We start from the raw sequence: 20804 nt of genomic DNA, 5'->3' as shown, positions 1-20804 counted from the left end.
TCAGGACATTCTTCAAACGTTACTTTCACAAGCTGCTGAATGTGACAGCTTGAACTCAGCTGTCTTTTCTGTAAATGTGTGAAATGAAACTGAAGAGCAACATGTGGACGTGTATGCTCCAGATAAAACATATATATATTTCTTTACAGATTGCATATTATTCACAGTGTTTGGTTCAAACGGCTTATTGTGTCTCCGCAGCTCCACAGCACACACATATTAGCAGCTGGGACGTGACTGAGTCAATTAAAAGTATAGGAGACCTCTGAACTGGGATAAAGTGCAATGTTCGAGAGCGGTTTATATGACTCCTCCACAATGCCGGGGCTGGTGTTAAGATAAAGTGCTGTTTATGGCTGTGGGATACAATATCAGTTTGGATAGAACACCAGGTTCACTGGCATTCACTTCCACTGACACAACTTCCTCCACACAGGTTTGACTGTCTTACATAACTCATTTCACATTGGTGACTACAAGAATATATTTCTTGTTGATGAAAGAAAATGAAATTAACTCTTTAGTTTTGTGTTAATAACAGCTTTTTTCCCTGTGTTTGACATGTGTGTGGATTACAGTGATTGAAAGAGGGAATCCCATGCACCGTCATGTCCAAAAGGTGGCAGTGTTGAGTTTTATAATGGTGCGCGGACACATGACAAAACCTCCTCAATCTACCTTACACTTTTTGTCAGCGGACCTTGAACTCACCACTCATCATTGACAATTCGTGGCACTTGTATTTAAAAGTTGTTTTAATATTTAAAACAATAGATATAAGCCTATCTGTCACTGTCGTAAGTTAGAGGGACAACAACTTTTAATATGCTGTGTCAAAAACTGCAAAAATAATAAAAATGAAAAAAGAGAAGTAGCCTATCTTAAATACGCAAATACTTCATATTTGCTATTCTTTAAAACAGGAGCCGGTATGATAGTCTGAGTTGGGTGTAGGAAAAAAAGGAAAAAAGGAAAATAAGTCTATCTATCTATATATATATATATATATATATATATATATATATATATAACCTATATATGTATATATCTATCATCCACCTACCTATCTATCTATCTATTTCCTATGTTCTTTTGACAAAAGCTCCCGTTTAAGTGAATTTGCAGCTCGCAGGCTTTTCCTAATTCTCAAATCAAATTAAATGAAATAAAGCGGTATAAACTGTTGCTCTTTGAATAAACAGAGATTAAAGTTACAATCGGAACAGCCAAAGAGTTAAGGATCGGTGCCCCAGCTGACAGTCAGCTGATGGCCTTTGACAGTTGCGAAAAGTTTTGTTTCTGTGGGCTTCTAATATGTTAATTAGCTCTCGGAGTGTGCGACCCTATTGGCTCCTCGTCCGAGTCAATTTCGCATTTGCAGCCTGACGTCAGGGCGGCTACAATGCTCTTAAACTCATCTGCTGTGTGATCCCTCTAAAAAATCGCCCCACCAGTCAGCGGCTTCTAACGTGCGAGGCTGCATTCACTCCCTTTACTTTCGGCTGCTCTCTCCCTCTCCGCCTGCGCAATGCATTCATGAGGAAAACCGTAAAGTGTTAAATGTTTGAAATCCAAAACCGCCGAATTCACATGCTGAAAAAGGACTCCGCTACTCGTGCGCGCGGCACTGCTGTGTCTGTGCAATAGACTCTGCAAAGAAAAACTCCTCTCACACGCCTGCAAAGAAGGACGCTGAAAAGCTCATTTTTCAGTTTTCAAGACAAAACGCTCAAAAATCAAACTGGCTCACGTTCTTCACAACCAACCCAGTTTGACAGCTGCGCTTCACCCCGCTTGGAGGACTGTCAGCAGCAAGAGGATGGCATCAGAGCTGGCAATGAGCAACTCCGACCTGCCCACCAGTCCCCTGGCCATGGAATATGTTAATGACTTCGATCTGATGAAGTTTGAAGTGAAAAAGGAGCCGGTGGAGCCCGATCGCAACATCAGCCAGTGCAGTCGCCTTATCGCCGGGGGATCCTTGTCTTCCACCCCGATGAGCACGCCGTGCAGCTCGGTGCCCCCTTCCCCAAGCTTCTCGGCTCCCAGTCCGGGCTCGGGGAGCGAGCAAAAGACACACATAGAGGATTTCTACTGGATGTCCGGTTACCAACAGCAGTTGAATCCAGAGGCGCTGGGCTTCAGCCCCGAAGACGCAGTCGAGGCGCTGATCAACAGCAGTCACCAGCTCCAGTCCTTCGATGGCTATGCCAGGGGCCAGCAGTTTGCTGGGGCAGCCGGAGCAGGAGGCACCATGGCCGGGGAAGAGATGGGGTCCGCCGCAGCGGTGGTGTCGGCAGTCATCGCTGCGGCAGCCGCTCAGAACGGAGCGCAACACCACCACCACCACCATCACCACCACAACGGCAGTCACCACCAGGCGCAGGGGATCCAGTCCAACGGCACCTCGGGGACAATTCACCCACACCTGCGCCTGGATGACCGGTTTTCGGACGATCAGCTGGTCTCCATGTCAGTGCGGGAGCTCAACCGACAGCTACGGGGGGTCAGCAAGGAAGAAGTGATCCGGTTGAAACAGAAGAGGAGGACCCTAAAGAACAGAGGCTACGCGCAGTCCTGCCGGTACAAGCGGGTCCAGCAGCGGCACGTCCTGGAGGGGGAGAAGACGCAACTCATTCAGCAGGTCGACCACCTAAAGCAGGAGATCTCCAGGCTGGTCCGGGAGAGGGACGCGTACAAAGAAAAGTATGAGAAGCTCATCAGCAACGGCTTCAGAGAAAATGGATCCAGCAGCGACAACAACCCTTCATCCCCGGAGTTTTTCATGTGAGTCTCGACATTAACGCGAAAAAAAAAAAGATTATCAGATGAGTTTCTCATCCCAGCTTAAAAAAAGTTTCATTATCAAACTTTTTTTTAATATAATTTGGCTGAAATGCCTAGACCAAGAACTAAAGTTTCAACTCTTTTTTTTCATTTTATACATTTTTTTCAAACAAGAGTTTACTCGTGTCTGCGGCTGTTTTTTAGATTTTGAGGGCTGTCGTCCGTGTTTTTTTTTTATTTTGGAGATGCATATTCAGAAAAAAGAAACTTTCAGCAACTTTTTGCAATTTTACACAGTTTATTTTGCTTAGCCTGTTTGTCGACATTTTCATCGTTTACTAGACTTGCAGTGTTTGAGTAAAATGTGATTTTCTTTTTTCTTTTTTTTTTTTTAAGTTGATCCAACTTTATGCCGCAGTATGAGTGTGCATGCACGCACAGAGTATAAAGTTCATCAACTTGGCCTTTTTCATCCTTTATTTTGAATTCAGTGTACAGATTCCTGTCAATCCTGCATCCATCGACAATATGTTTTTGGTCTTTTTTTTATTACTTTGCCCTTTTTTTGTCTGCCAAACTTGGAGGACTGCGAGCCTGCCGTTTGACGCCACCTCATCTCATGCGTTTGCTTGTTATTGTGTTGAGCAACGAAAAGACTTTATTCGTCACAAAATATTCATTGTTTTTTTACAGAGATGTGTTATTGAACTGTACCTGCATGCTGGACATGTATGGTTTCTTTTTTTTTCTTCCTTTTTGTGCTTGAAGATGTTCTTTTTTTCTGTCGGGACTCCAGCATGGCATTCATACTTCATTTATGGCCTCCTCACTTTTTTGGGACAGCAACAAAAAAGTGACAGGACTTCCCACCCCCCACCCCCCCACTTTCTAGTCTATACAAGTGCATTTCAGCTGTGTTGAAGTGCACCACCATCGGCTGTCTTTAGGCTGCAGTGAATGCGCAATGCATTCCTGCTGGAAGTGGATCGGCGGAGGGAGAAAAAAAAACTGAGGAAATAAGAAATACCTTACATGGAAGTTAAAATGTTGCTTAAAGCCTTTTACTGTTATTTAAAGATATGACACTCTGCATTGCAAAGCCATTTTTAAAGCGTAATTTAAGTGTAATAATCGAAGTTGTAAAAGATAACGTGCCACAGGTTGGAGCATATAGATCAATAGGATAATTATTAATCACATTGCTGCATTAGGTGTTTTTTTTTTTTTTCTAGAGAAATTGGCTCGGCTCCAGTTTACACAAAGAGCAGTATTGTGCAGTGCATAAACCGCGCTTTTGCAGCATGTGCTTCAAACAGAAGTGTGACAGCTTCTTTGGATTTATATTTGAAAAAGAAAAATCGTTGGTCTAAATTATCCCTCAGCCGAAGTCGATGTTAAATTGGCATGCTTTTGGAAATGTGTGTCCTCAACGAGCTGACGTCTTCTGGACTGAGATGCACTAAAACCACATCGCCATGTCTTCATGTGGGAGTTAAGGAAAAGTTCAATGTAAAGAAGTTTCGAGCTATTCGTACATTTTGATACTTTATTATCAGTTCAGGAGAGACTGTTGTTTTGTCTTAAACGAACTCAATATTTGCGAAGCAATAACAAATATTATAATCAATAATGTCTGGACATTGTTAGATCGTCAGGGATTGACACCCTGCCTGTACAAAATGAGGGAGTTTCATTCGCCAATAAATCGTGAGAATATGTTAAATAATCTTACTTCTTATATATAGTATATTAAATATATATATTTTGCTGTGCAAAACTATTTCATTCACTAACCATATGTGATGTTCATATGTGCTCGTTTTTTTCATTTCATACAATTCAATGATATGCAATAAATGTATGTAAAAGTCTACAATACGTTTCTCACTTTTCTTTTGACGTGTCCTAAAAGTTTTTGTTTTTGTTTTGTTTTATTCTTGTGTTTGAAACAAAGTGAAACCAGAACCTGAACATGCTTACTCTACTGCCCACATGGTAACACTGCTTATATTTGCTGCTGTCGTTCTTATGAATGTGATTTTCACCAACACCTAAATTAATAACGCGCCACCCTGAACGCAGCAGAAACAGCTCTTTTCCACGACAACCTATTTACACACTTAAAAAGAAACGGTGGAGAGAAAAAAACACACGAGTATGAATTCAGGTTTTCGACACTTTTTCCGATCGAATGCTTCAGTGCTGCATGCTTAAAAGATGAGAGATATGCAGGTCAGGCGTTACAGATAAGTAGATGAAACCACAAACTATGATTTGGACACGCAGTGGCCTACATTTGAATGCACTTTTGTTTTCACACGCTATTGTTTGATTCATGATCTAGCCTACATATATTTGTCATAAAAAAAAGGTGACTGAAAAGTCCTGCACACAAAATTACACTCAGAAACTTAGATCTAAACTAAAATGTTAATGGTTATAATTTCAGTATGAATATCTCCACTCTCCATTTCCATTCAAAATGATCTACAAACACATCTTTTTGTGTTGTGTGATATGTGGTAGTATGTGTATTCTATTGAACATTGTCTGACCATTAATTACATCCTCGTGGGAGTCAGACATGATTTATATGATTACAGTGTTCATCTTATTGTGAAACGTGACCTTTGAAAAGTGTGTGTGTGTGTGTGTGTGTGTGTGTGTGTTCTCATCAGTACCTGTGTGTACATGCATGTCTTGTCTTGACATAATAGGTGTGAATGTAAAAGTGTGAGTGTGTGTTCCTCCTCTCTTTAAATGTCTCTGGCTCTGCATGTTTCCCATTTGTGCTTTCTGTTTGCCCTTTTTTTGTCACATTGCTCGTTTCCTGATCTGTATGTGCTGTTTTCATCCGTGTTTTTCAAACACTTTGAGCTCTCTGTCGTTAGCCTGTCACCGTTTTGATTCCCCCCCTCTCACCCTGCGTTATCCTGTTTGTCAGTGTGCCTGCATGATGAGTCTGGAGCGATCGTGCCCTCAGAGAGGAGGTGCAGTGAGGGCACAGTCATGTCAGGCATGTGAGTGGGCACCGGAGAAGGTGCCAATGTAAGTCAGCCACTGCGGTGGGCAGAAACCGCTCAGTGCTGCTGTTCCAAATCTTGCGTTATACAGTTGGTGTTTAGACATCTCATTTTGCCCGCTCTCTACATTACTTTTGCACTGGTGCTCGAACTGAAAAGGCCACTTGTCTGAAACAAAAGGGTTTTTTTTCCGCTTCAGGACAAGAAAAGGATTGTGTGCATCTTGTTTCACTGTTCCAGAACAATTTCTTTGTTGAAACAGGAAGAGCAATGTGCCAAAGTATACTTAAAGACGGTTCTGAGGACAGCTTCAGTCTGGACCTGTCAGCTTTCCTGCAGCTATGAGCAGAGGATGTACACAAAGTGCACCTTTCACAAAAACTAGCCACTCTGTCTGAGTTTTAACAGAATACAAAAGTGATCAACTGTTTTCTCTACTAATGCACTTCAACATTTCAAATTTAAAAAAAAAAAAGCTGTATTCTGCAGCATATGTCAGGGATGATGTGCTACACAGCTTGTTCAAGGAAAAAAAAACACAAAGAGGAAAAAAAAGCCAGCTTTAACCCAACACTTGTATCCCAGTCTGTTCTGTGTGAATTCCTCCAAGGTGCTCGTGCTGCTGTGGTGGCTGATTTGCCCAGAGTGAGGGGAGAGACTGAGACAATAGTCGGGCTCGGGCTGAATTAAATGATTTTGCAGATGATTAATAGTGGTGTGGGCCGCTGGCTCCTGCGATGTAGAGATGATAAATCGTGAGTGCGGCTCCGTGCAGCTGTGCCAGTGTTGGGTCTTAGCATGCACACACCATGCAATTTACAGCCAAGCCGCTCTCTTTCTTCCTCAATTTATCTAATTAGCTCAATTTGATCGGAGCAGTGGTGCTGCTTTATTTTGATATTTCACATTAACCACAACAATGCACTGAATCACTTCAGGAAGGATAATAGTTTGTTTTACCCTCTTTGAAGGAAAATGTTTCACTTGCCATTTGAAAGAGGAAACATTTTTCTTCAGTATTTAGGAGCAGGGCTTTCCCTGACTAAAGGCGGAGAGTTTGTGTGGTGGCTTTTTTTGATGTGTTCAGGGTGGCGAGTTAAAACAAAAAAAATCAAAATATATTTTCAGTTTAAAGCTGCCTTTTTGACTCTGAAGGTTGTTTATTTCTTCTTTCTTTTTTTTCCTTTATTGGGTTGCAGTTAGACCTCTAATGTCTGAGCACTTAAATTGAAAACACACCACATGGCCCTGTCTTTCTGGCTCACAGCATGATGTCCCTGGTGTTTCTTTGTGTTCAAGCATTTATAAGACGCATATCTTCAGTCTACAAGCGAAACGACATTTGTGTGAAGACAGATCTAATTCACAAAAGACGCTTCCTGTTATAACCGTGGCACCAGTGCGCCACGGTTATGTAAGTGATTAATCTATCGATTTTCCACTGATGCACTCATGAGGAACGTTGGACCGTTGGCGCTATGTGGGCTGACGGCATAAGATGCAGCACGATGTTCACTCAAGTTACCAGCACCCCTTTTGATAGGGCCCAAAAATAAGAGCTGGATGGGTGTCTGACTTCTTGCAGACTTTCCATGGAGCCAAAGGAGGAGCTGCAGAGGATCTGTTTGTGTGCGTTTATGCACCTCTTAACTCACAGCATCCAGGGTGCAAGGTTAATTAATGCGTGTGTGGAGTACATGTGTGTTTGCATATACAAATGTGTAGTTGTGTGTCCATACATGTGTGTGTGTGTTTGTCTTGTCATCTTTTGGAGAAAAGGATGAGCAGAGGTCAGAAGTTAGAGCGCACAAGGCTGCTCTCAAAGTCATTAGAGTAATCCGTGCCCTGGGGAGTGTACGCTCATTTCCTCTGCCCAGAGCCCTCTGAATGAGAAGTACAGGCACATCCGACATGCTACACTACACAGTAAACTCAAGTCCGCTCACTGCCACTGTTCTCGTGTCCATTTGTTGTGTTTTATTTCTGTTCAGAGAGTTCTGATCAGAAGGTTTCTGTGGATCTTAAATCTTTAACACAAAGAAAACTTTCACTAGATATGATTTATTTCTATTAATTATTTGCTAAGGCAGAAAAGTAGTCACGTTGAGTAGGGGTAGGGATACAAAATGTGTTTATATGCAGTGTGCAGGACAGGTATTACATGTTAACAGAGCAGCGTTCACATTCATGTCTTCTATACTTTTCCTCTCTTGTAGCTGAGGAGGGAAAATCCACAGTCGACGAGAAACAATGAAGATATAAATAAAGCAGCATCTGTACTGGTTTAACTAATCACAGAAGTATAATGGGCATTGTGCGGTCACGACTCTGATGATCACAGAGTGCAGTTATTTCTTCTCTCACACTGATGTCAGTCATGGATTTTATTGTGGGGGCTGCAAAGACACAACAAAACAACCAGTGGTACTTCAGCTCAACTCTATTAAATATCGTCGGAGTCACACTGGGTTACTGAAATGACATTTTCATTCTCAGTCTGCACTTCAGTGGAGGATAAAAGTTTGGAGAAATTATTTTTTTTTTCCGCTTTTCTCTCTCATTGTTTGATTTAAAAGAAAGGGCTGCTGTGTTTATTTACACTTGCTTGATCCTCCACTCAGAAATGAATCACTTGATCTCATTTAAATATATTAGAAATGAATGAGGTTCAGAACCTGTTTGGAGTAACTTCTTCTTTTAGCACATGTATCCATTATTTTCTTTCCTGCATTTATTTGTTCTTTTTTTATCGTAGGAAGGGGCAAATCATTTGAAAAACAGACACTCTGGTGTTGTTGAAAAATTGTCAAATCTTCTAAAAACTGAAATCATCAATTCTATAAATTATCTTCACTGTATGTATGTCCTAAAATAAGTCGCTTTGACGATTTCCTTCAAAGTGGCAAACACAAGGCTTTTGTAATTTATGCCTTTGCTGCTGAAAACACAGATGCAGATCGAGAACATACAGTGTGTGCAGGGAGGAAACAGTTGTCAGGTGTCTCAACTTAACCAGGTGGCATCCAGCTCTGTCCAGATTCACAGCAGATACAGACACACACACACAACTCCTCTCCCTTTTCAGTGAGCATGAGAGGTTCAGTACAGAAACACTCAGCGCTGCAGAATGTAACAGACATCAGGGATCAATTAAGTAGCTTATTTGATCAGAGTACGCGCAGCTCTTTCTATACATTTCCTTCGCTCTTCGTGGCAGAAAGTCACGGCGTGCTTCAAATAGACATTAAGCGGATACGCGCCGTGTCATTAGAGAGTTGTCCTTGAAAGACTGGCTGCAGGTTATGTTGGTAATGAGGTGGTCAGGACTTGCTGGGGTAATTTTATATGTCTGTAAAAGGACCCAAACCAAGAGACCGTGACTTAAACGAATGCATGGCCATCTCTCAGCAGTCCCACTGCACAAAAGGAGACAAAATATAAGAGGGATTCTAATCTTTCAAAGTGGAGATTTTTAAAGTCCTAAAGACAAAGAACCTGCACCTATTCTCAGAGTGATAGTTTTTTGGGGGCATTTAAAGTTGTATTTGCAGAGTTACATTTTTGTGCAGACAGATTTTGTCTGAAATAGAAATTTGTGGCAAAACAATGAACATGAAAAACACCTCCAATGAGGATTTACTAATTTACTCAAAAAGCAACCATTAACTAAAAGCTTTAGATTTTCTTGGACAGTATTTCTCATCCTAATGTTTCCCCGGGTTCTTCACTGCAAAACAGAGAACAGAAAAACAACAACAAGGACAGAAGAAATAAATCACACCTCACAACATAACTGAGACATTTACAAACTTTTCTGAGGCAAAGTATTCACATGTCTCCTGAGCTTTTTTTTTTTTTTTTTTAAAGTGATGTGACCTTCTCTGCTTTTTTCAAAGATGTAGCATTAGTTCTCATTTTCAGCTCGAATAACAAAGTTCTGAAAATGTGAAAGCAAGCCATCTCAACTCTAATAAAAGTTTACAATGCATGCAAACCTCAATGAATTAATTTTCTGCTCTGGCTTCTAACGTCTCCATGCTGGAATCTCTGCATCCTGAAGGTTCTGCGTGCTCTTCAGAGCTGACTCATTTCACATTTATTTGTCAATCTAATGGTTTTATAACTTGGGCAGAGTGCAAAGGGGTCATGGAGCTAAGCGCTAAGCTAATAAGGACTGTGTGGAACTCTGATTTAACCTGCATTGGTATGTTTTCAGACGGGGGGGTTATGAAAGTGTAAAGTAGGCAGACATTACATTCCTCTTCTGTTTATTAGCCCACATGATAACATCTCTTCCTCATAGATCAGTTAATTGTGTAATTTAATCAAACTAGCAGGAGTCATGGTCTCACCATCAAACTATTTTGCCTTTTCTGTGCGACAGAGCTTCGTGTGCTTAGATATTTAAGTTTTGTCTCTTGTGGTTACAGTGTTTTGATGCATGGCTTCTGCCTGGAGAATCTATTTGCATGCAAATTTTTACATTTCCCTCCCGCATCAAACGCTTACTATGATACATGTACTGTTTCAGCAGACAGACAAGGTGAGAGTGAATCTCGCTCGGAATGAATCTCCTTGTTTCTTTGTGATTGTTTGTGCTCATCCGTCTGTATGTATAAAATTGTGTGTGTGTGTGTGTGTGTGTGTGTGTGTGTGTGTGTGTGAGAGAGAGAGTGTGCGTCAGTGCCAGGGTGTTAGAGAGCGACATACACAATAAAAGAAACAGAGCAGGTAGAGAATAAAACAGCATGTGTATTTGCATTGATATTCATTTATCTTTTCTTATGTGTTTTGTTCAATCTTATCTGCTCTCTCAGGTCGTCGAGAAAATTCCTCCATCTGTGATTTCCAGCCCCATCCCTCCGTGCCCCCGGCTCTCTGAGGTAAAACACTTCTTGCTTGATCTCTCTCCCTCTCTCTCTCTCTCTCTCTCTTTTTGTGCTTTTCTCTCCCCTGTAATTTCAACTATTTAAAATGAGTAAATAAAGTGATAAATAAGAAAGAGCTGTCAAACATAATTCAAATTTAAAGTATGACTACTGGTTATGTTGTTTCTATTTTCCAATTATATAATGAAATCCAGATGAATTATTCATTAATATTAGACTCTGGTATTAAATAGAGAGTGGATACATTCACCACATATAACGGTGAGAGTTTTATTGCTGCTGCCGGCTTCCATAATGGATACATAATGTACCGTAGTTTGTCAATTCCTATTCATATGCTAAGGAGCACCCGCCTTCTTTATGCTGTCGATATCTCTCACCGTCAAATCTCCCACCATCTCCTCAACTTTTCAAAATACTGTGAGCATTTAAAACCATATTTCAATCCATGAAGGAAACACACTCACACAACATAGACGTCACATTTCCTGTCTTGGATCACCAGCATGAACAGCAGATCACTGCGACTCATTCAACCATAAACGGCATGCTTGGATTTTTTGTTGGAAAGAAAAAAAAAAGGCCTTGAGAGTAAAGGATAAATATGTAGTCAAGAAGGCAGAGAAGTTATGGGCTCTTCAGATAATATTCCTGTAATAGTTCCGTAGAAGATTCCCCCAAAAATGCTTCATCATGAAACATAAAGGAGAGAGAAGGCTTCAGCTTGAGATCATGATTTCCCTCCTAGTGACGCTGATTGTATGCATGTGTATGTGTGTATGATTTATGTATGTGGTGTGTTGGTGTGTCCATGTATTTGTATCCACTGTTATTTACTTGATTGTGTCTAAGTGGGGAGTGGGATCAGTAGCTGGCCTTTCTCCAGCAGCTCCACTTAACTTCAGGAGGGGATGCAGGACAAAAGGCATCAGGGAAGACAAGGACAAATCATCTTTAGATGAAGTGTTTTAAGTGCTCCGATTCTCCTCCCACGTCATCACTGTGAATTAGGTGCCCTCTGCTCCACGCTGAGGGGTGTGGGATATCAACAATGCCAAGAGCGGATGTTAAATGAATGAAAGTGGAAAACCATGAGGGTGTCTATCTTAGTCAGTCTCGTAAATCTCCGCTCCCCTCGCCGTGCCGCTGCGCTATGCTGATGTTTGGCTCTGACAGCCTGCCAGCCCAGCTTAGAGGGGCTGTGTGCTGCGCGGTGTGGTCTGATCTGGTCGATCCTGTTCTTAGCGGCTGCAACTAGGCAGAGCCATGTCTTTGTTTTATGCAAATCCATGCATATGAGAATGGGGGGGAGGGCAATGAGCAGTCTGGCCACGTAGCTCCAGGAGGACAGGCTGAGTGATGGAGACAGAGAGCCAGGTCTCGGTGTCCTTGCCTGGGGAAAGAGTGTCCTGACTCCGGCCAGGACTGCCTGCACACCACCACAAAACTATGTTGTGGGTCTAAACTCTGCCACTGCACAAGAAAAAAAAAAAAACCTGTTTCTCCCAGGCACCACTGTGAGAAGTTAAGTTGCCGAGGGGATAAAGAGAGGTTAACGTTGGTATAAGAATGCAAGTGTGTCTCACCTGCAATTTGAATGTGTGTGTCGTGAAAGCAGACACACCTCAGGGGTCTGCCATGGAGAGATACATAGAAGTTCAGAGCCTCGCAGGGAGCTGCAGGACCCAGAATATGCTGACAAAGATAAAACACCAGGTGTCTGTATACGTACTATAAGTGTGGGAAACAGAGCTGAGTTTAAATATAGATTGGGGAAGCAGGCGCGCGCGTGTGTGTGGGTGTGTGTTTGAGTTTTTGCATGTTGTTTGTTATCACATCGGCACACTGTAACAGGTAGGCAAGGCCACCCAAAATGTATGGCATGATGGTTTGGGTGAAACTTGCTGAAAAAGCATCACCCGCACACCACAACTCATCACAACGATCAGTCTCTTCACAAGTTTATTTTGCTTCCTTGTATCAGCCTGGTTTGTCTGTGCAGTAAATTACCTCTTGAGAATGTCTTCTAAATAGTCTTGCTCCCACATCCTCTCTCACTCAACCCTCCTAGGAGCTGCGTGCGAAACAGTGACGGTTGGTCGGAGGCTCTTCTATCACAGGGAGCTCTATTTCTGGGTGCCAGGATGTTGGTCTCAGTCGTCGAGGGCAGATGAAATCGATCCAGATTGACCTGTCATGTGGAGGAGAAAATGAATTAGATAGAGGGGGGTTGCAGAGGCCAAAGAGAGAAGAAGTGCAAAAACAACCTCCTGCTTCATATGGGTCAAAAGTCGGGGGATGATTTATTCAAGACTGGGTGTTACCCCTCCTCCACCTCCTCCACCTCCTCCTCCTCCTCTCTGCTCCACCTGCCTCTCGGAAAGGAGTGAGAAACTGGAGACTGCTCAGGAGGAGCTGACTATATTTAGCATGGGTGACCAAAGACTGTGGTCTAACTTTAAAGTTAAAAATACAGATATCCATGTACAGGGAGATTGACACCAAGCACAAGTCTGTCAGCTTGAACTGACTGAGGCTGGAAAGAGGTTGGTCGCAGCATTCATTGGTTTCATCTCACGTTCGCCCTCCATTAGACTGAAAAAGATTACAACTGAAATCCTGAAACTTAAATAATAACCTACGATTTTTCCTTCCTGATTGTGAGAGTGATTCTTTACTTGCAAAGAAACAAATAAACAGAGGAAAAGATTTATGGCTGCGTTTGTCTGTGAAGTAGTACTAGATTTAGCCCAGTGTGTTTGGGCAGAGCTCCACTTTGCTAATTATTTTCCTGTGGCAGAGTTCTCAGCATGACGCTCCTCTCTTGCACGGAGAAGAGAGGCTCAGCGGTAAGTGCTTAGTCAGCCCTGCTCTGGGCTCTGGGTGTGAGATACTGTTGGGTCTCTGGTGGACTGTGGACAGGCTGGAAGGCGGAGCAGCACGAGACCAAGACATCACAAGTCGTGGTGTTTGGATTCCATGTTTTTTTACCTACCCATATCTGAACCTGCCTCACAACTGGACTGAGCACTGATCCAACTCCTACAACACAAAGTGTACAGGAGAGAGCCTGCCTCTCAACATAAAACTGCTTTTTTCCCCCCGTAACACCGCCGGAACGTTACGTAAGCAATCATTTTTAACATGGACATTTTTCATCCAGTGTAACTGACAATCTTCAGACTCTACACAAGCACTAATTTGTTGTTGTTTACTTCTGTAACGGCTTCATTTGTGTAAAGTTGGTTGTCTAACCCTTGCTTGTCTTGGCGTCAATTATAAACATAGTTAACTAGCTATTCCTTCAGGATGTGGGTAGAGCAAGACCACTGTGACAACTTCTACTGTGTGTCTGGTACACATGTAATGTCCGTCTAGCAGTAGTAGTAACAGTTGTCATAGAAGTCATAGTAGAAGTAATTAGAGCCCACCAATAAAATCGGCCGATATTAGCATATCATCAGCATCGGCTAATTTTATCTCTAATATGCAGACAGACTTGTTTTTTTTTTCCATTTATTTGTATTCATTTCTAAGTTAAAATTGCTATTTCATTGCACTCTTGTTATTCTGGCCAATAAAGGCTTTCGTTAAACTGTAAAAAATAAATAATCTTGTCTTCATTATAAATCTCTTATTACAGCATTTGAGGGATTGACACAATAAGTGTGTGTGTGTATATCTATATCTATCCAAAAGAATTTAAGATAGATCGAAGAATGATATTGGCTGATATATCCATATCGGACATTTTTTCTCCCCAAAATCGGTAGCAATATTGATCACAAAAATCCCATATCAGTCAGGGCCTAGTAGTAATAGTAGTAGAAGTAGTCATAGCAGTCGTAGTAGTGGAAAAATAAATACTGTGATACATCACTTCACTGTTGTAAAAGACATCGGAAGTTAAGCCTATTTCTACATTTGTTTTGTACTTCTGCACTTCTGAGGATATGAGAATAATACCAAAAGAAATGTCATGTTATGTACATTTACAGGAAAACAAAGATAATCAATAAAAACATATCAGGATGTAATAAATCCTGCTTTTTAAGTGAAATCTGCTGTTTTTCTACCACAGGTATCTGTACAGTATCAGAACAAAGTTGACCACAAGAACAAGCAATCAGAACAAAAGAAGTAGAACAAGTGGTTAAATGTGTCATATGTTAAAAAAAATCTACTAAAATATCTAAATTAATTACAAGTTGACTGCAGCTATGTTGTATATTTCATGTTTGTTGAGCAACATTACCTCAAATATTTCCAACAGTTATCAAAAGCCAGAGAAAGCCTTAACTTCATAATTGTAACGGCCCGTGTCTGTCATGGTGGCCGCCATGGCAGACAAGACGGCACGATGTTTATCGTTGCCATGAAAACACTGGATCAAGGACCACTACACAAGGAAGCGGAAACTGCAACTGAATGCTGCCGTACTGTTGCTGTATGTGCTGCTGTGATAAACACGTCATGTAAATTATAACTGGATACATCGCCGGCAAACATATTCTCTCCCTCAGGTTGGTTTCGTCCGTAAGTCTTGACTACGGTCAACTCGGAGTTCGTTTTTATCGGGGGTGGGGGGTAGCAGATTCCCCGCCAGCCTCGATTTCATCTTTTGCTATTGTTTTGATTGAGAGCCCCCTGCTGGCGGAATCTACATCCTGTATGTTTAAGAGAAGGGTGAATAAGACAGGTGTATTAAATCAATCTCCAAAAGGGAAAAGAAGTGTTGTGAAGAGCTGTTTGAGACTGGATATTATTTGCTGAGGTCTAAAGGAGCCTGACATAGTATCCAGAGCTGTTGAAAATGCCGCATGGATTTCTTTATTAGCGATTAGCAAAGGCACAAGCTAAAAAGGGGATATAAACATGACGCCATAATTAGTTTCTATTCTGTTTTAATGTCTGTGTCAGTCCCTCAGTCATTCAGTCCAGATGATACTGTCTGTGATTCCTCCTCCCTCTCTATTTATACACCAATGTCAAACTTGTCTTTCTATCTATGTGTAGCGCTTTTCTTAGAGTGACACACAGCTCCTCCATTTCTGTCTGCCCCGCTATCCTCCAAATGACTCTCCTCCTCCCGCTCCTCATCCTTCTAAACAAACTTAGCTTCCTTCCCCTCGCCTCTGTTCCCAACGTCACTTTCCCCTACACTCCATCCCTCCCCCCTTCTGCATCACGCTGCACCTGCTTCCCTCCCGCACCCTGCCTCCTCTCCAAACGTCACTTTTCCCCCCTTCCCCTCCTCCTCCTTTTCCTCCCTTCCTATTCTCCTCCTCGTTAGCTTGATGAATGGCTTCACTGCAGGGAAAGTGCTGATTTTCATCCCTCTGTCTGATTTCTGCTGGCTGTTATTAATTTCAAACACTCAGAGAAAAGCAAGTGAGTCAATAAATAAGGAAATGAACACACTTCATCCTGCCATACAGCGGCTCTCACAGTCATTCACACACGATAGCGGGTCCTCTGTGGAGGCCCGGCCTGCATTTATACTGATAGAGTTCAACTCGCCTCTTGAATCACAGCATATTTTTTTGTTGAAAAAGCCAGCAATAAAAGAGGTCCAGTATGGCTGCTTCATATCAAATGTTTCTAGAGTATTTCAAAGTATCTTGCTTCCTCAGACAAACAGGACCAGGGGGAGACAGAGCGGCACAAAGTAAATAGCTCTGAAGAGACCTGCAGTGTCCTCTCTCATCTTTCATCTTTCACACTCGTGCACCATTTAAGAAATGAATACAGAAAGTGACAACAGGCGGAGAGATAGAGACGACGCAAGGTGAAAGAGAAGCGATGAGAAGCAGCAGCAGCACAGAGTTATTGCTGCACATTAAACGCTGCTGTCCGCACAGTGCGGCTCAGGCTCCATGTCTAAGTGCACATTACTTACATTCCAGGCTTAATGTATTGTGCTTGTGCCCGTTAACATCAAACACAAATAGCCTCTGAGACAATATGATTCTATCTTTTTTTTTTTTTTTGCTGGCAGTATCCTATTAATACACATTTGAGATACATGAACATGCATGTCCCAAGTTTGTTTCCCTTGTCTCAGTTAACATCCATTAACTTTCTGTGAATCAGCAATTATACAAAATGTAATATGCCACTTATCATGTATGTGAATATAAGAGAACTTCACTTTGATGCCCTTTGACATTTTAGTGTACATTTATGTGGATCTTCAAAGTCAGAAAGAGTGAGATAAGAAAGAAGTGTGACAGACCTATAGGTGGAGTGCGACATTGTTTTTAAGTCCAGTTTACATCCTGCAGTATAGTTTATTGCAGTCTCAATTATTAATTCTGCCAAGAGTCCTATACATTTGGCAGAAAGAGCATCTGCTGAAACCACAGAATTTACACGGTTAGAGAATGTTTTGAGATAAAATTAGGATAAATACAAAGTTTCTGTTTTATAGTTTTTTTTACACCCCTTCAATACTTCAAGACCTTGTCAAAGACATTGTGTGTCCTGTTACAAAGACAAATTAAAAGCAACACTGATCCAAAATGTACACAGCTGTAAATATCCCATTGAGTTTCTGTCAATCCTCATTTAATCTAAAAATGTATAAAACACACTGAAGGCTAACTTATGACGAGTAGAGGAGAGGAGAGGAGGGGAGGGGAGAGGAGAGAAGAGGAGAGGAGAGGAGAGGAGAGGGGAGGAGAGGAGAGGAGGGGAGGGGAGAGGAGAGGAGGGGAGAGGAGAGAAGAGGAGAGGAGAGGAGAGGAGAGGGGAGGAGAGGAGAGGAGAGGAGAGGAGAGGGGATGAGAGGGGAGGAGAGGAGAGGAGGGGAGAGGAGGAGAGGAGAGGAGAGGAGGGGAGAGGAGAGGAGAGGAGAGGAGGGGAGAGGAGAGGAGAGCCTGTGTTAGTGGTAGCTGCAGGGGTAGTGGAGCCTGTATGTCTGCTTCATGGCTCTGTGAGCGCAGACATAACTATTGTGTTTACAAGGCTGAGTTGCTCTTACTGTTAAATTATTGGGGTGGGGGTGCGTTAAAGGAGGAGGAACAGAGGGAGCGGGAGGGGGTGGGGCAGTAGATATTTGTCCCTCTCTCTCATAGTTCTGGCTAACCAGGCTAAAGGAATGCTCTCTGTGTTTTATAATTACAGACTTTGGGTATAGTGTCACCCTCTGAGAGTACATGGCCTCAGAGACCTGATGGGAGGCGGGAGGGGCTTTGGCTGAGGAGCAGCACACTTCTGCATGTACTGAAGAGGCAGTTAATGGTCATGTGTCGTGAGGGAACTCTCCGACACAGGCACGCCAGGCCAGACCAAGCTGTGAACTCAGTTGGTCACCTCGCTGTAGTCTTCTCTGTTGGTGAGGGAGGGTGTGTGTGACCCCTGGGAAAGAATGTTGTGGTGGAGACAAAAACAGAAATGAAGAGTTCTGGTTTGCTCCCTCTTTCTCAGAACTAAGGAAACTGTCTTTTCTCTCTACTGGCACACGCGTTCTCAGAAACCATCGCTGCCTTTCAACCCTGTTAGATTTGTCTTCCCTCTCTGCGACCTGGCCATTAAAGGAGAGCGATGAGTTCACAGCTGATAGTCTCTGGTTGCGAGGAGCGGAGAGCAGTGTAGGATGACATTATCGGAAGTGGCTGCATATAGATACAAAAAAAAAAAAATAGACACAAACAGAAAGAGAATACTATGGCGCACTTCTCTCAGTATAAACTTCTGTCTGCTTGGATTACAATTATGACCCCTGACAGACCATAATAAGACTCATCTCTATTGACACTAGCCTTAACCAAAGAAATGGCAATGTGTGTTTACTGTCCAACTTGACAGACTGCAGTTTGAGACTTTTGTGAGCAAAAACTAAAACCATTAGCCTCTTGCTGTGTCCTTAAACCAAATAGGTCATGGAGGAGGCGGGAAAAAAAAAAAGAGGTTACAAGTAAACGCATTCTCAATATACAACCAAGTATGCCACAGCCACCATTAGTGTGAGGGCTGTGGAAGGAGGGTGATGGAGAGGGACAAAGCTCTCCCCACCGTCCCTGCGGCTGAAGTGGAATAGTTGTGGTGACGGGTTGTGACAGCTGAGGGAGCGAGGGAGCAGGAGGCGAGTATCACTCCAAAATCCCCAGGAAGCCGAGAGGAGGGAAGAGTAATTTGGGATGAATGCTCTCTGTCAGGCTGCATGTTTGGGTTGTCTTTCTCACTTGTGGACACGATCAGAAGATCGCAAAAGACCACAAACAACACATCACAATTTAACAGAGATCTAATTTAGATTAAAGGCTTGGTGATATATACAACAAACGTGATCATGTTTTTTTTCCTATATTAATCAACAACAATATCTGATAGGGTTTATATCTTGATCATGCTGCCAGTTTAAGGAGTGGCCGTAAAGATGTGCTCACTGCAGGTCACATTTTCAAGACCTCGATCAGTTTCACATTTAAAATCTGTTTCTCCTCCTCTGTTACACTCCTTTGTTAACCGAGAAGGCCTGCGGTGGCATCTTCATCTTACAATTATATAGAAACAATTATTTAAACCAGTACAGTAAGTAACCAGTAAGAGGAAGTGGCAATATACTCCTGGATGTACTTCATGAGTATAATGTATTAGCCCCCCCCCCCTCCCCTTATCAATATCCTCAAAGGATATGGCATTATTACCAGCCCTAGAAGGTATTTTTATCTGTCCTCTTGAGTCGCACCATTATAACAACAAAGAAGCCAATAAGTATTAAAACTGTCTCCTTGGTTGGTTCCCAGGATGGTCAAAAAAGAGACATACATCAAACACATACACCATACCAGAATATACACACAGGACCGTTACACTGACTCTCATTTCCTTCCTCCATCTCTTGATAGTATCCCTAATAGACCTCTCTCCCAGTAGCACACTAGTGTTGCAACATTCACCTACTATTGCTTTAATGAGATGTCTGTGGATATGTCGCCGTGTGTGTGTGCGCGCGTGTGTGTGTGTGTGTGTGTGTGTGAGCTCCTGTGTGTCCCTGAGAAAGAAAGATGTTAGCGATCCTTGTGGCCCTGTTTATCTCCACCCTTGTGTTGAAGTAGAGGGAGGTCAGAGGCAGGGCTGCCTGGATCCATCTCCATTCCCACGGCTGCTGTCTCACAGGCACAGTGGTCACAGGAGGATGAAAAGACTATGGATTTTTTTTTTTTCCTCCTCCTCCTCCCTACACTCACCAGAGCAGGAAGATTAGACAGAAGATGAGCAAAGCCTGGCCCATTCAAAGCAGCTTTAAGCCCAACACTGGAGGCATCTGACCCCAGCTCTCTAGTTCAGGGAGCACACAAGTGCACAAGAGACACACATGCACACTAACACACACACACACACACATACACACATATACACATACGAATCAGCTAAGGCCAGATTTCTTGGTTCAGTTTTCTGGTTCAAAGCTTGGTCATACAGTGCCTGGGTGTTAAACACTGACCCTGTGACCTCTGTGTATTAACACGCTTCGAGAACACACCCCACACACACACACACACACACACACACACACACACACACACACACACACACACACACACACACACACACACACAGAGAGAACAGCAGGCAGAGAAAAAGCACTCCCTCCTTTACCAGCAGCCCCAGATTGAGGCTGACAGTTTCTGTGTATAAAAATATATTTAGGGGAAAACTTAGCAGACAGGGAGGTGAAGTGAGTCAGGAGAAGAAGGGGAAGGGGCGGGATGTTGAGAGACAAAAGAAATTGATGCCGGCACAGAGAAGCAGGCAGATAAAATTCAAAGCTCTCTCGCTCTCAGTAGCAATTAAAATAATTTCTGTATAATTTGAGAAAGGCCTGAGCCATCTTATCAGTTTCCTGATAAGCTTCCTCCTCCTCCTCCTCCTCCTCCTCGTCCTCAGACGGACTGTATGAGAGGCCCTCATGACTGAAAACCGACACACTGTACACTGATAGCTGCTTCCTGTCCCGCTCTGATCCTTCCAATACTGACTCTTGCCTTTTGAACACACTCTTAAAGATGCATGCATTTACACAAATACACATTAAATGCACACACGGGGATGGCCGACAGACTTTCCCAAGAGTGTGAAATTGCTGTAATGCTGCACA

The 20804-nt window shown here is 42.7% G+C and overlaps 1 protein-coding gene across 2 annotated transcripts in view; it reads left to right on the top strand.

Annotated features, from left to right (window-relative positions):
- Nucleotides 1-1364: 1364 nt before the first annotated feature.
- The window catches only part of mafa (MAF bZIP transcription factor a), a 73770-nt gene continuing 54330 nt past the window's right edge, over nucleotides 1365-20804 (top strand). Inside the window, exons 1-3 of one of the 2 annotated variants that reach the window (XM_061041707.1) lie at nucleotides 1366-2787; nucleotides 10628-10693; nucleotides 12771-13412. In XM_061041707.1, the coding sequence (XP_060897690.1) occupies nucleotides 1820-2787; nucleotides 10628-10655 (996 nt within the window). In that variant the 5' untranslated portion in view covers nucleotides 1366-1819 and the 3' untranslated portion in view covers nucleotides 10656-10693; nucleotides 12771-13412. Of the gene's footprint in view, nucleotides 2788-10627; nucleotides 10694-12770; nucleotides 13413-20804 lie in introns of those variants that run through there. The other variant, XM_061041715.1, reaches the window with a different exon arrangement.

This window comes from Labrus mixtus, chromosome 1 (assembly GCF_963584025.1).
Source record: "Labrus mixtus chromosome 1, fLabMix1.1, whole genome shotgun sequence".
NCBI lineage: Eukaryota > Metazoa > Chordata > Actinopteri > Labriformes > Labridae > Labrus > Labrus mixtus.
Note: the sequence above shows the minus strand (reverse complement) of the source record. Positions and strands in the feature narration are given on the sequence as shown.